The 14,585-nt window shown below is 38.2% G+C and overlaps 1 protein-coding gene across 4 annotated transcripts in view; it reads right to left on the bottom strand.

Annotated features, from left to right (window-relative positions):
• Positions 1-14,585, bottom strand: part of PKD2L2 (polycystin 2 like 2, transient receptor potential cation channel) — a 42,578-nt gene that overhangs the window by 5,854 nt on the left and 22,139 nt on the right. For all 4 annotated transcript variants that reach the window (XM_007077849.3, XM_042984574.1, XM_042984566.1 and 1 more), the window contains 3 exons: positions 13,800-13,901; positions 11,737-11,801; positions 11,066-11,117 (listed from right to left, as the gene is read on the bottom strand). In XM_007077849.3, the coding sequence (XP_007077911.1) occupies positions 11,066-11,117; positions 11,737-11,801; positions 13,800-13,901 (219 nt within the window). The remainder of the gene's footprint in view (positions 1-11,065; positions 11,118-11,736; positions 11,802-13,799; positions 13,902-14,585) is intronic.

Genomic DNA, 14,585 nt, shown 5'->3' with positions numbered 1-14,585 from the left:
TTCGCAGCCAGACCCCTGCAGTCTTACCCAACAGTCCCTAGTCCCTTTTTCGGGATTACTGCATCAATATATGCACTCCAGTCTGTCCACAGACCCCAAAATAAGCTCCTCATACCAGCGAATTCTTGTTGCATTTTTCTCTGCTTCTGAAGAGTCCTTCCTGTGTTTTGTCCTCACTACCACCCACTTCCTTTTTAGCATCCAAATAACATTTTCCCAACTTTAGGGGAAAAAAAAGTTATGTTGTGGAAAATAGGGGCAGCACTAAAAAAAGGGAAAGAAGAGACATTTCACCCAGATATGATCCAGAGACTTCCCAGTATCTGATACCATCCTGCTCCAGCAATAATGTGAAGTAACTAAGTTGATCCCTTTATAAGCATTCTGATTACTTTCCTCAGAGCGGATGGTGATGCCCTTGTCCATACGAGCATAAATGTATGCTATTCTGGTCAAAGAAACTATTCTATCAGACAGTGTCTATCGTTAAACTAACATACCAGAAGTAGGAAAGGATGGCTTTCAATCTTGCTACTTTTATTTTGGCCACATTATAGCATTTATGTTTTTACACAGTCACCGATAATTTTAATGTGGTAAAGCGGTAGGCCCTGCAACTATTTCTAAATGACCAGGCCTAATTAAAATGTAGATGTGTAAGTAGTCTGGGTTAAACAGACTGCCTAGTAAACTTGACTCATCCTTCAGAAAACCCATCTCAACTATCACTATGTCTGTGAAGCCTGCCTTGACATTCACAGGAAAGTGATGCTTTTCCTCACAAGCAGAGCACCAACTCTTCAAGGGCATTTTCTCCAAGTTCCAAGGTCCTTACACCCTCACCTCTTCCTGTAGATGGTAGCTGTCTCTTACTGTTGTCTCTGGATTAATTTAGTGTTAAACACTGGCTCTTCTAGTCCTCTACTACCTCAGAAAGGAATTCCCTGTGGTAAATACCCTCTTTTTGGACTACCTAGTGTAGTCCACTGGACCCTAACTAATGAGTACTTGGTAGCAGGGGAACTCCAAAGAAACAGACCCTCAGAGATAGCGTATTTCCAGCAAGGGACATAACAGACTTTTAAGAATATGAGACGAACACCCGGCCCTTTGGGATTCCTCAGGCTACAGAACCAGCAGGGAAAGAAGCGGTTACTCAACTAACTGAGGTAACTGATCCCAATTGCCAAGGAAAATTGACTGCTGCTACAGAATGGGCTCAGAGAGGGCTGTATTTGGAACCCAGGGAATTCTCTGGGGGATGCCTCCTGATACTCTTATGAACAAAAATAGACTGTGTAGTTGAGGGGCGCCTGGCTGTCTCAGCAGAGCATGCAGCTCTTGATTTCAGGGTTGTGAGTTTGGGCCCCTATATTAGGGTAGAGTTTACTTAATATAAATAAATCCATAAATAGTAGTTTGAACATTAAGTTCTTAAGGAATTGTGATATCAGTAGAATAGGTCTTAATATCACTCAGAGAGAGATACAGTTACTGTTGGGACTGTGCTTTTCCCTTTTGGGGGAGAGGAGAAAAGTGCCTTCATTTGTTTATAAAGGATAATTCCAACTTATTCAATGGAACCTTGAAAAATAGTTATTGTTTTATAGAAGTTCACACATGTGTACTAAAAGCCGAAAGGATGAGCTGTACTATTTGATCTCTCTCAACTCAAAATTTGCCGCCTTTTTTTTTTTTTTAATATTTTTATTTATTTTTGAGAGAGAGCGTGCGTGCATGAGTGGGGGAGGGGCAGAAAGAGAGAGGGAGACACAGAATCTGAAACAGGCTCCAGGCTCAGAGCTGTGAGCACAGAGCCTGACGCAGGGCCCGAACTCGGAAACGGCGAGATCATGACCTGAGCCAAAGTGGAATGCTTAACTGACTGCGCCACCCAGGCACCCCTCAAAACACCTTCTTAAACTCTGATGCTGGGTCTCAGGTTTTACTAACCTCATTCCTCAGGCTTTTGCTACACTGGCTTGTTAGATTCTGCCTTCGTGGAGGATGGAGGGGTGCAGGCGAGTCTGGGTTTTTATCTATCACCATTGTTTCTGCAAATAGTAGTTGTCTCCAGCAGCAGTGGTTGGCTCCAGGCTGCGGCATTCCTGATGTCTTTTGGTATAACCAGAACCAGGCCCATCACACTCCTCAGAAACAGCAGTGGCAGGGGTGGGATGGCGATTACCCTCAGAGGTCTCACTAGACAGCTCTGGAGGCTGAGTCTCTAAGATAAGGTTCAGATAACTTCACCTTTTGTAACCTCAGCCTTGGGAGTGGTAGCATCCTCCTACAGTATGAGTTGCATCAGGGTTTTTACTTTTTCTGCCTTCCATTCACCATGTAATCATTTCCCTGTAGTTAATTTCTTGTTTGAAATATATAATGTGGTTTCCATTTTCCTAAGTCCTAACTCACAGTATATATTCTTATTTCATCAAGTATATTTTTGTATCTTTAAGGAATGTTTAAAATTTTTCCATTTCTTGGTTTTAAACACTTTTTATGAATTCCTGGGCATTTTCTTTGTTGCTATTATATAGTCTTCTATAATTTTTAATGAACTGGTTGGTGTTTGCATAATTGCATTTACTTAGATTATTTTTTTCCTAATGCTGTATTGAATTCTGGTACTTGCATACCTAGGAAACTTGAATACCTAGTTGGTAGACCTAGGAAACTTTAAGAGAATCGTAAGTCAAATAGAAGTAGTTTATTTATATCTCTTCCCTTTCAATTCTTAACATTTCTAATTTATTTCTCTTAATTGTTTTGGCTGATCCCTCCAGTACATCCTTTCTTGTCCCTTGTCCCTGACATGTCATTGTTTCTCTGTTAAGTAAGGTACTAGCTTAGGGGTGAGATAGATGTGTTTTTTGGTGGGGGGGAGGGTGAGGTAAATGTTTTTATCATATCAAGGAAGTGTTCATTGATTCCTGTTTTGTTTTGTTGTCCTAAGATTAGATACTGAATCTTCCCAAATATCTAGCATCTGTGGAAAATGATCATGTAACTTTCCTTTTGGATCTGTTAATAGAATGAGTTATGTTAATTAGTTGATTACCCAATTTTAAACCATCTTTCCATTCTTAGAGTAAGCCCTACTGAATCATGTTATATTATTGTGTTCTGTTTGATTCTGTTGCTATTATTTTATTTAGGATTTTTACTTCAAAATTTATAACTGGTATGTGTGTGTGTGTGTGTGTATAGTCATTTTACATAATGACTATATAGCCATTTTATAAAAATAATTTGATAGTTGTCCATTTTCTTTTTTCTCTGGAACAGCTTGAATAGTTTGAAACTATTTGTTCCTTACAAATATGATACGATTTATTTGTGGGGCCTCATTTATTTTTCAGGTAGCTCTTTCATGACCTTGTTTCTTCTACAGAGTGGATTTGTTTAGGTTTTTAAAAATCTTTTCTGGGATCAGTTTTGATAAATTTATTTTCAGAGAAAAATTACCCACTGCTTTCAGTTTTTCAAACATTATTTGCATAAAGTTATACAAAAAAGTCTCTTAGTGATTTTTTTCAGGTGTACAACATAATTTCATATATGTATATTTTGTGAAATGATCGCTATAGTAAGTGTAATTATTAGTCAACCTTCATCACTACACAGTTAATAGATTTTTTTTCTTATGAGAACTTTTAAGATCTACTCTCTTAGCAACTTTCAAATATACAATACAGTATTGTTAACTGTAGTCATCATCTATACATTACATCCCCAGAACTTACTTATTTTATAATTAGAAGTTTGTACCTTTTGATCACCTTGACCCATTTTACTCGCCCCTACTCCGTTTCTTGGCAACTACCAATCTGTTCTGTTTATGAGTTCATTTTTTGTTTTTGTTGTTTTTAGATTCCACATATAAGTGAGATCATACACTATTTGTCTTTCTCTAACTTATTTCACTTAACATAATGCTATCAAGATCTATCCATATTGTTGCACATGTCAGGATTTTCTTTTTTAATAATTTTTTAAATGCTTATTTATTTTTGAGAGACAGAGGGACAGAGCACAAGCAGGGGAGGGGCAGAGAAAGAGGGAGACACAGAATCTTAAGCAGGCACCAGGCTCTGAGCTGTCAGCCCAGAGCCTGATGCAGGGCTTGAATTCATGAATCATGAGATGACCTGAGCTGAAGCTGGACGCTTAACTGACTGAGCCACTCAGGCACCCCAGGATTTCCTTTAATGGCTGAGTTTACACACACACACACACACATACACACACACACACACACACACTCACACACACACACAATTTCTTTATCCATTGATGGACACTTGGGTTATTTCCATGTCTTGGCTATTCTAAACAATGCTGCAGTGAAAATGGGGGTGTGGATATGTTTTTGAATTAAGAGTTTTTGTTCCCTTCAAAACAAAAGTGGAATTACTGGTAATCATATGTTAGTTGTAATTTACATTTTTTTGAGGTCCCTCCACACTGTTTTCCACAGTGGCTGCACCAGTTTTCATTCCCACCAACAGTACAAGAGGGTTCCCTTTTCTCCACATCCTTGCCAACCCTTGTTATTGTTTGTCTTTTTGATGACAGCCATTTTAACAGGTGTGACGTAATATCTCGTGGTTTTGACTGGCATTTCCCTGATGAGTGATGCTGAGCACCTTTTCATGTACCTGTTGACCATCTGTATGTCTTTGGACAATGTCAATTCAGATCCTCTGCTCACTTTTTATGATATTGTTTGGTTTTTTTGTTTGTTTTGTTAATTGAGTTGTAGGAGTTCTTTATGTATTTTGGATATTAACTCCTTATCAGATATATAATTTGTAAATATTTTCTTCTATTCACTATGTTGCCTTTTCATTTTGTTGGTTGTTTACTTTGCTGTACAGAAGCTTTTTAGCTTTATGTATTCCAATTTGTTGTATTTTTGCTTTTGCGGCCTTTGGTTTTGGTGTCAGATCCAAAAAATCATTGCTGAGACTGAGGACAAGGAACATACTGCCTAAGTTTTCTTTTAAGTGTTTTATCGTTTTGGGTGTTCATGTTCAAGTATTTAATCCATTTTGTGTTAATTTTGTGTAAATTATATGGAAGATACTGGTCCAGTTTTGCTCTTTTGCATGTGGCTCTCTAGTTTCCCCAGCAGCATTTATTGCAGAGACTATCCCTTTCCCACTGTATGTTCTTGGCTCTTTTGTCATAAATTAATTGGCCATATGTGGGAAGGTTTATTTCCAGGCTGTTTTATTCCATTGGTTTCTGTGTCTCTTTTTATGCTAATACCATATTATTTGGATTGCTATAGTTTTGTAATATAGTTTGAAATCAGGGTGTGTTATGCCTCCAAGTTTCTTCTTTCTTCAGTTATTCTTTCCCAAGGCTGCTTTGGCCATTTGGGGTCTTTTGCGGTTCCATACATATTTTAGGACTTTTTGTTTTATTTCTGTGCAAAATGCCATTGGAGTTTTGTGAGGCATTGCATTGAATCTGTACATTGGCTCTGGGTAGTATGAACATTTTAACAATACTAATTCTGCTAATCCATGAGCCTGGAATACCTTTCCATTTGTTTGTGTCTTCTTCAATTTCTTTCAGTGATATTTTAAAAATTAATTTTAAGAGAAAGTGAGAGAGAGTGTGTGAGTGGGAGAGGGGCAGAGAGAGGGAGAGGGAGACTCCCAAGCAGGCTCCGTGCTGTCAGTGCAGAGCCCAATGTGGGGTTTGAACCCCTAAAGATCATGACGTGAGCTGAAGTCAAGAGTCAGATACTCAACCGAGTCACTCAGGTGCCCCTCATTGATATTTTTTTAAATTCCTTATTTCTTCATTATTTCTCCCATTGTAACTTCTTACTTTGTATGTTTATGCTTTCTCTTTTATTCCATTTGTTGGCTAATGGTTTCTTTCCACTGATTTATTTTTTTCCCCCTACGGATCTTTTCAAGGAACCAGCCTTTTTATTTATTTATACAGCTTTGTGTTTGCCACTCACTAATTCTATTTTTATCTTTATTTCTTATTTGTTGTTTTCCTATTTATTGTTCTTTTCCAACTTTTTGAGTTACATGCTAAAATCAATTTCTTTTCAGTCTTGGTTTTTGTTGGTAAATTTAAGGCTACTGATTTTCCTCTGGCATTTGACTTTAATCTCATAGATTCTCCTATATACTGTTTTTATTGTTTTTATAAGAATTCTACGGTTTCATTTTGTAGTTCCCATTTGATTCAAGAATTAATAGTTTAAAATCTTGGTTAAGTAATGTTTTTATTTTCTGATTTCCTTAGAACATTTTTATTATGTTGCTTTCAGATAATTTTTTTTCTGTATTAACCAGTTTTTGGAATTTATTGAGGTTGTTTGTGCTCCAGTATGTGATCATTTTTCATGAATGGGTTTTTAAAAAGCAGATGTATATTCTTACAGAGTTAAATATATATAACTGTAAGATCACCTTATTCATTTTATTGTTTGAGTTTTATCCTCTTATTTTTCCTTATTTATCCCTTTATTTAAAAAATAATTCTTTTTTTAAGAGAATTTTTAAGAGAGAAAGAGTGTGTTGAGTAGGGGGAGGGGCAGGGAGAGAGAGAATCCCATGCAGCCTCTTTGCTGCCCGTGTAGAGCCCTACGTAGGTAGGCTCAGTTTCACAAATGATGAGATCATGACCTCAGCCGATACCAGGAGTCAAATGCTCAACCAACTGAGCCACCCAGATACCCCTGTTTCTCCTTTTGTAAGTTTCGTAGTCCATACCTTATGGAAGTTGATGTTATATTATTTGGTGCATGGATAACCATAACTATTAAAATTGATGTTATCATTATAAAGTGGCCTTCATCTCATTTACAGCTTTATGTCTAGGATTCTACCTTGACTTATATTCAGTTGTGTCCTCTGATATCTTTTGCTTGTCTATTTAAAATTTTTTTTAATGTTTATTTTTGAGAGACAGAGAGAGCATGGGCGGGGGAGGGGTAGAGAGACAGAGGGAGACACAGAATCCAAAGCAGGCTCCAGGCTCTGAGCTGTTAGTACAGAGCCCAACACAGGGCTTGAACTTACAAACTCTGAGATCATGACCTGAGCCACAGCTGGATGCTTAACTGACTGAGCCACCCAGGTGTACCCCATCTTTTGCTTGCCTATTTAGACCTTTGCCTATGGTTTTATATGGAATTTCTCTGAGTCACTTTGTTTTACGTATATATTTTAGGCTATAGCATAGAACTGGGTGTTGCTTTGTGATTCGATCTGAAAATGTTTTTCTTTTTAAGTACATTAAGCTTAGTTGCTTTTACTGATATGTCAGACATACCTGGTCACAGTTACATCATACCGTTTTATGTTACATTTTATTTTATTTTATTATTTATTTATTTATTTATTTATTTAAAATTTTCATTTATTTTTGAGACAGAGACAGAGCATGAAAGGGGGGAGGGTCAGAGAGAGAGGGAGACACAGAATCCAAGCAAGCTCCAGGCTCCAGGCTCCAAGCTGTCAGCAGAGCCCGATGCAGGGCTCAAACTCACAAACTGTGAGATCATGACCTGAGCCAAAGTCAGACACTTAACCGACTAAGCCACCCAGGCGCCCCTATGTTACATTTTAAATTTTTTACCATGTGTTATATTTTATTTTCATTTTTGTTTTGATTATTCTGCCCTTAGGAATGTACATATTTTTATTTTCATGGTTTGTTTTTATTCTTTCTTTCTTTCTTTCTTTTTTTTTTTAATACTACCCGAGTCCTCTTTTTCCTGCTTTGGTTCCCTCAACTAGAAATCAAATTCAACAAGAAAATTAGCTTGTAGTTCCAACTATATTTAAATCTTATTACCACATTTCATTGTATTGTATGAGAGATGGAGTCTACTGTTAGACACACCATTATTTATGTACCACTTAGGAAAGAAAGGCTGCCAATTACAGTGTGATACACTATCAACCATAAGACATATCTTGATTTTAGAGATGTTAAAATGTGAAAAGAAAATATGTTTTAAAGTCCATGAAATAGTATCTTATTGTTTATTACAGTATTTTTAAATATGCTAAAATTTATTCTTATTGGTTATTAACTCTAAATGATAATTCTCTTTTTAAAAATTTTGTTTATTTATTTTGAGATAGAGAAAGAGTGTGAGCAAGGGCAGGGCAGAGAGAGAGAGGGAGATGGAGAATCTCAAGTAGGCTCCACGCTCACTGGGGAGCCCGATGTGGGTCTCCATCTCATGACCATGAGATCATGACCTGAGCTGAAATCAAGAGTCAGACGCTTAACTGATGGAGCCACCCAGGCGTTCCTACATGAATTCTTTAACTTTGAGCTATTATATATGAACCACTCCATCAGTGTTTTCTACTTTATACCTTCTCTCTCCCTTCTTCCTTTTTGCAAAATTTCTCCGATCATCTTTTGGTTGGCTGAAACTGATACTCTTATAGAACCCTCAGGAATACAACATTATTCTGAGTTGTTGCACGTTGAAAACTCTTTGAGCCTGTACACTGGAAACACAGTTGTGCTCCAAATAAATATGCTTGGCTTACATTTTCTTTCCTTGCATGTATTGTGGGTACTGTTCTGTCGACGTATGGTGTTGAATGTTGTCATGCTAACCTGGTTTTCCTTTTCTTGGAAGTCCAGATTTTTTTTTTTTAACGTTTATTTATTTTTGAGACAGAGAGAGACAGAGCATGAATGGGGGAGGGGCATAGAGAGAGGGAGACACAGAATCTGAAACAGGCTCCAGGCTCTGAGCGGTCAGCCCAGAGCCCAACGCGAGGCTCGAACTCACGGATCGCGAGATTGTGACCTGAGCTGAAGTCGGACGCTTAACCGACTGAGCCACCCAGGCGCCCCTTGGAAGTCCAGGTTTTACCTGGATGAGTCTCATGTTCATTCGAGGTGATTTCCCACAGGTACACAGTATGTCTTTCAATTTACATCATCTTTTATTTCAGAAATGGTTTACTGAATTATAATTTTGTTTTTAAAAGAATCTCAAAATTAGGGGAAAGTTACAAAAACTTTTTCTTTCCTTTGAAGTATTTGAAGTTGCCAACATGAATGCCCCAGTGTCCCTGATCACATCAATCTGTATTTCCTGCTTACAAGGACGTTTTCCTTTATAATCGCAGCACAACCATCAGTCAGAAGATTGATACTGATAGATGATTATCTTGTAGTGCTGAGTCCCCCCATTCAAATTTGCCACTTGTCCAGGATTAGGCACTGTATTTACTTGTCTGTCTTTTAATCTCATTCATTCTGGTATCGTTCCTCTGCTTTCCCATGGCTTGTCATGTTGACCATGACACTTTTAAAGAATACAGGCCAGTTATCTTGCAGAACGTCCCTCAGTTTCGTGTGATACTTTGTCATGTTCTACATTTTTGGCAGAAATGGTACAGAAGTGATGCTGTTGTCTCTTAGCATCTTATTGGCTGGTGTATGGTTTCAGTTTTTCCCCATACTGATTAAGGCAGTATCTGCCAGATTCCTTCACCCTGACATATTCTTTTTCTTTTGGTAAGTAATATGTATTTTGTGGAGAGGTATGGAAAAATTCCATTCTCCCTCTGATTTTTATCTATGTATATGTTTAGATGAGTATGAACTCATGGAATCCTTTGTTATTCAATGGGCTATACATTATTATTCATTATAGCGCTTAAATATTTCCAGATTTGGCCAGTGGGAGCCCCTCAAACCTGACTCTTGTGTTCTTTGAACAGATCTTCATTATTCTTACAGCACTTTCACTTTCTGGCTCAACAAGATATTCTAGATTCATGTTGTATCTTCCAACCCTAGAATTAACCGTATCTCCAAGGGGCCCTCATTCCTTTTAGAAGAGAATGGTATTTGGAAACCAAGATCTAGATTTACTTCTAGATTTTTCAGTGGACAGATAGAGCTATAGAACACACACACACACACACACAGAGACACACACAGACACACACACCTGTAATTCTAATCCAACACCACAAGGTTCATTTTAACCCTCAACCTTTCCCTTTTGTAACTCTCTTATCTCACAATGAGAAACCTCACTCCAGTGTATGTACAGCTGACAGCTGCACAATGCAGGGGTCAGGGGTGCTGACCCCAGTGCAGGTGAAAATGCATGTGTAACTTTTAACTCCCTAAAAACTTAACAACTAATAGCCTACCATTGATTGAAGTCTTAACTGATCCCATAAACAGTCGATTAAAACATATTCTGTATATATATTATATACTATGTTGTTACAGTAGAGTAAGCTAGAGAAAACAAAATGTTACTGAGAAAAATCATAAGGCAGAGAAAATACACTCACAGGAAGTACTGTACCATATTTATTGAAAAAAAACCTCACATATAACTGGACTTGTGAAGTTCAAACCTGTTGTTCAAAAACATGGTCCTTGAGTAACACAAGTTTGAACTGTGTGGGCCTACTTATACGTGGATTTTTTTCCTGTACTGTAAACATAACCCCTGCATTGTTCAAGGTTCAACTGTATAAAACATGAATGATGATGTTTGATGAGTGTGAACAAAAAAAATTATCATCTCAAAAGAGTATACTCACTAAACCCTGCGTGATAATCCCACAGTGACTGTACAGCTGTAGGACCAAAGTATCTGTCTGAGAGCACCAATAAAAGAAGTAGCACATAGGGGTGCCTGGGTGGCTCAGTCGGTTAAGTGGCCAACTTTGGGTCAGGCATGATCTTGTGGTTCATGAGTTCAAGCCCTGCGTTGGGCTCTGTGCTGATAACTCAGAGCCTGGAGCCTGCTTCGGATTCTGTGTCTCCTTCCCGCCCCCACCCCACCCCGCCCCTACCTCATCTCTCTCTCTCTCTCAAAAATAAATAAACATTTAAAAAAAAGAGGTAGCATGTAGAATTGAAATAATTTGTTATAAACAACAACAGCTAGATTTGGGGAGAAATTTTCGGAGTTGGCAATTAGTGCTGTAAAGAAAGCAAATAATTTCAATTCTTAATCAGAACTTTTTTTTTTTGTAAGCACATTTCTAATAAAGCTATCTTTACGAGAAAGTTAAAATCTTACATTTTCATCAAAGCCTTCTCTTCTGGCTTGCTCAGCCAAATCGCCTTTCATACTAAGAATATAAAATAAAATAAAGATCAGAGACCTATGACAGTAGAAAGGGAAAATAAAGTATGATCAGCTCTATAGTAAGGATCTGAATTGCATTTCTGGTCTTTCTGATAACACTCATTATTTGGAAAGTGTCATTAATAGAAATTCTCCAGAGTGTCACATCTCTAGCTATAAAATAATGTTTATAGTCTGTGCCACTGCCAGAGGTCTGGGTTTGGGAAGCATTTGGACACCAAAGTGATTGAATAAATAAATGTAAGTGTATCCTTAAATATTTTGTGTAAAAATGTTTTTATTTTCATAGCTAAGTGAATGCACTTAATGTAGACTAACAGTTTTTCCTCCCTTCTCAGGGGGACTTTATTCTCCTGTTCAGCTTTCTGTTAAAGTTCTTTCTGAGTGGCACAGCATGCTTTATATTAATTTTTCATTAGCTTAGCTTGGAGCCTCCTGGCGCTCTCAGAATTAGGAGGCCCTAGTGGATGATGTATTGACAACATATTTAGAATAAGCACTTGGGGTGGTGGCTGTTTTACAATCAAAACCTTACTCTCATTGCAAGTTTCTCATATAATGTACAGTTTTAAATGGCAAATTAAAATTTTAAGCCATCTTACCCTTTATTGTCTTCATCCTTTTGAGGTTTCTTTAGTCTAAGTTTTTCAAGAGCATTGTTGTAACTCTGGACATAATTAAGAATAGTTTAAAAGTTCATCAAAAATACATCCTGTATTAATTAAAAAATTTCTTTAAATGTTTATTTATTTTTGAGAGAGACAGAGACAGAATCTGAGTGGGTTAGGGGCAGAGAGAGGGGGAGAGACAGAATTCGAAGCAGGCTCCAGGCTCTGAGTTGTTAGCATAGAGCCCGACGTGGGGCTCGAACTCACGAGCTGTGAGATCATGACCTGAGCCGAAGTCGGACGCTCAACTGACTGAGCCACCCAGGCACCCCTATGTGCTACTTCCTGTCTCTTGATTTCAGCTCAGGTCATGATCTCATGGTTGGTGAGTTTGAAACCCCATGCTGGGCTCTGCGCTGACAGCACAGAGCCAGCTTGGGATTCTCTGTCCCCTCCCTCTCTGTCCCTCCCCCACTCATGCGTGTGCACTCTATCTCTCTCAAAATAAATAAACTTTAAAAGAAATACGGAGGGAATGCTATGATTTCTTTCACTTTGTCACCACTTATGTTTTCTGCCTACTGGTGAAAAAGAGAAAGGGGTTCTCTTGTGGGCATCACACTTGAACTTGAAAAAAAAATCTTTAAAAAGTTTTATTAATATGTATTGCATTTAATGATGTAAACACTTTAATGCACATAACCAACATCATAGTGAAGAGATAAAAGATGAAAAAACCTACAATTAAGCTCCCTGGGGGACATATTAATGGTTTCCTTTTACAGATACGTTGTTGGACCGAGTTTTGAAACTCCACTAGCCTCATGGCCATTAGGACTTTTTCTGTGTGAAGTGATGTGGTTAGAGCCATGGATGTGCAGAGATGGGCGAGATTGTACACCTGTGACTACTAACCATGCAAGTGAGGTAGGTGTTGAGAGGACAGGGGCGATACCACTGTCAGGGAGAATAGTATGTCAGCGAGGGATTGGAGGGGGGCGGCAGGTGACCTGAGCAGAGGCCCAGAGGGGAGAGCCAGTGATGGTAAACAACACTGTGTGGGGTGCGTGGGTGGCTCAGTCAGTTAAGGGTCGGACGTGGGCTCAGGTCGGGATCTCATGGTTCGTGAGTTTGAGCCCTGCATTGGGCTCTCTGCTGACAGCGCAGAGCCTAGAGCCTGCTTTGGATTCTGTGTATCCCTTTCTCTCTGCCCCACCCCTGCTTGCACTCTGTCTCTGTCTCTCAAAAATGAATAAACGTTTTAAAAAAATTTAAACAGCACAGTGCTCAAAACACTAGCTGGGACACAGTGCTATTGAGTAGAGGCATTCACCCAATTCTTTGGCTAAATAATTTGGACTTATTTTGACAGGCCCAGAGAGACTGAAGAATTTTGAGTAGAGAAGTGATATCAGAGCTGGATAGGCACAGGAGAGGGGCCATAAGATGTTGCTATAGAAGATGTTCCTACACAGGAGGCTCGGTGAAAAGTACTGAGGGGCCCCACTCTGGTGGTGGCAGTTAGAATTCAACACGGCCTGGATTTCACAAATGTGAACAAAAACTTCAGAGATGAACTTTACACACAGGCCGTGGCAACCAACCATATGAGGCAAAGGGAGTAAAAAAATTCAAGGCTTTTAAGCCTGGAGCGACTGTTCCTGTTGCCATTAACAGAAACAGGAAAATGTGGAAGATAAGGCACATGGAGTTCTGAGTTTAGATTGTCTATAGAAATTTACTAGCATCTAAATTGAAATTTTTGGAGGGAAGAGATAGTTTTATTATAAAACCCAACAGAGCTTTGCATTTAGTAAACAGCTCAGTTGCTATTTGATATACTGAAATAATTTTGGCCACCTTTTTAAAGCCAGAAAGAAATCTCACTTCTCTGGTAGTGACATAATACAGATATGAGCAAGACTGGACCAAAACAGAAAACAAAACAAACCCACCCCCAACCCAAAAACCCACCACTGCTTGGGGTTTAAAGTACAGGAGTAAAAAGTGAACAAGATTTGTCTTAGAATTCTAAATAGGAAAAGAAGTAGACATACCTTTTTAATCATTTCACCAAGTTCAAAATCTGGCCTTCTGCCTATTGAATAATCAGCTTTCACTTCAGAATAGGTATCGTTAATAATTGCCAAGAACATGTTCTGGGAAGAAATAGTCACAAAAATAATTATTTCCATAAAGATTTAATGTAAATGTTACTGACTCTGATGACTACTGGGATTTGTAAAATTAGATTTAAAAATTTTAAAGTAGTTCATATGCTCAGTAATAGAGAAATGCCTATGCAGACTGTAACACAGCAGAATGGGAAATGTATAATGTGTGGATATAGGCAAATAAGTTTATGGCAAATGAGAAAAACAATGTAAAATAATGCATATGAACTGGATACTAATGCATATATATATATATGTAGATAGATATATGTAGATAGATATATATATGTAGATAAATATATTAACTGATCAACATTGAATATCAGACAAAAACAGAATAATGTAATTATATGTTCATTAGAGTGGTTTTTGTTTTTTGTTTTTACTTGCTCCCATATTTAAAGTTAGTTTTTATTAAACATAAGAGTATCACATTCGTACATATGCTGTTCTCTCTGGCACCACTGCCAGAGGAAGACAGCAGTCTTTACAACCATTATCAGAGTCAGGAAGCAGGGTGGTAGAGACAGCTGTTAACTTAAAACCTCTCACAGCTCAGACAGATTCTACTTCCCTCTATATGGCCACAACTATCCAGTCTTTGCTGCTATAAGGGACCCACTGTAGCCCTTCTTGATTCCATCAAAAGAAAGGCTTTTACCGGAGGCA

This window comes from Panthera tigris, chromosome A1 (genome assembly GCF_018350195.1).
Source record: "Panthera tigris isolate Pti1 chromosome A1, P.tigris_Pti1_mat1.1, whole genome shotgun sequence".
NCBI lineage: Eukaryota > Metazoa > Chordata > Mammalia > Carnivora > Felidae > Panthera > Panthera tigris.
Note: the sequence above shows the minus strand (reverse complement) of the source record. Positions and strands in the feature narration are given on the sequence as shown.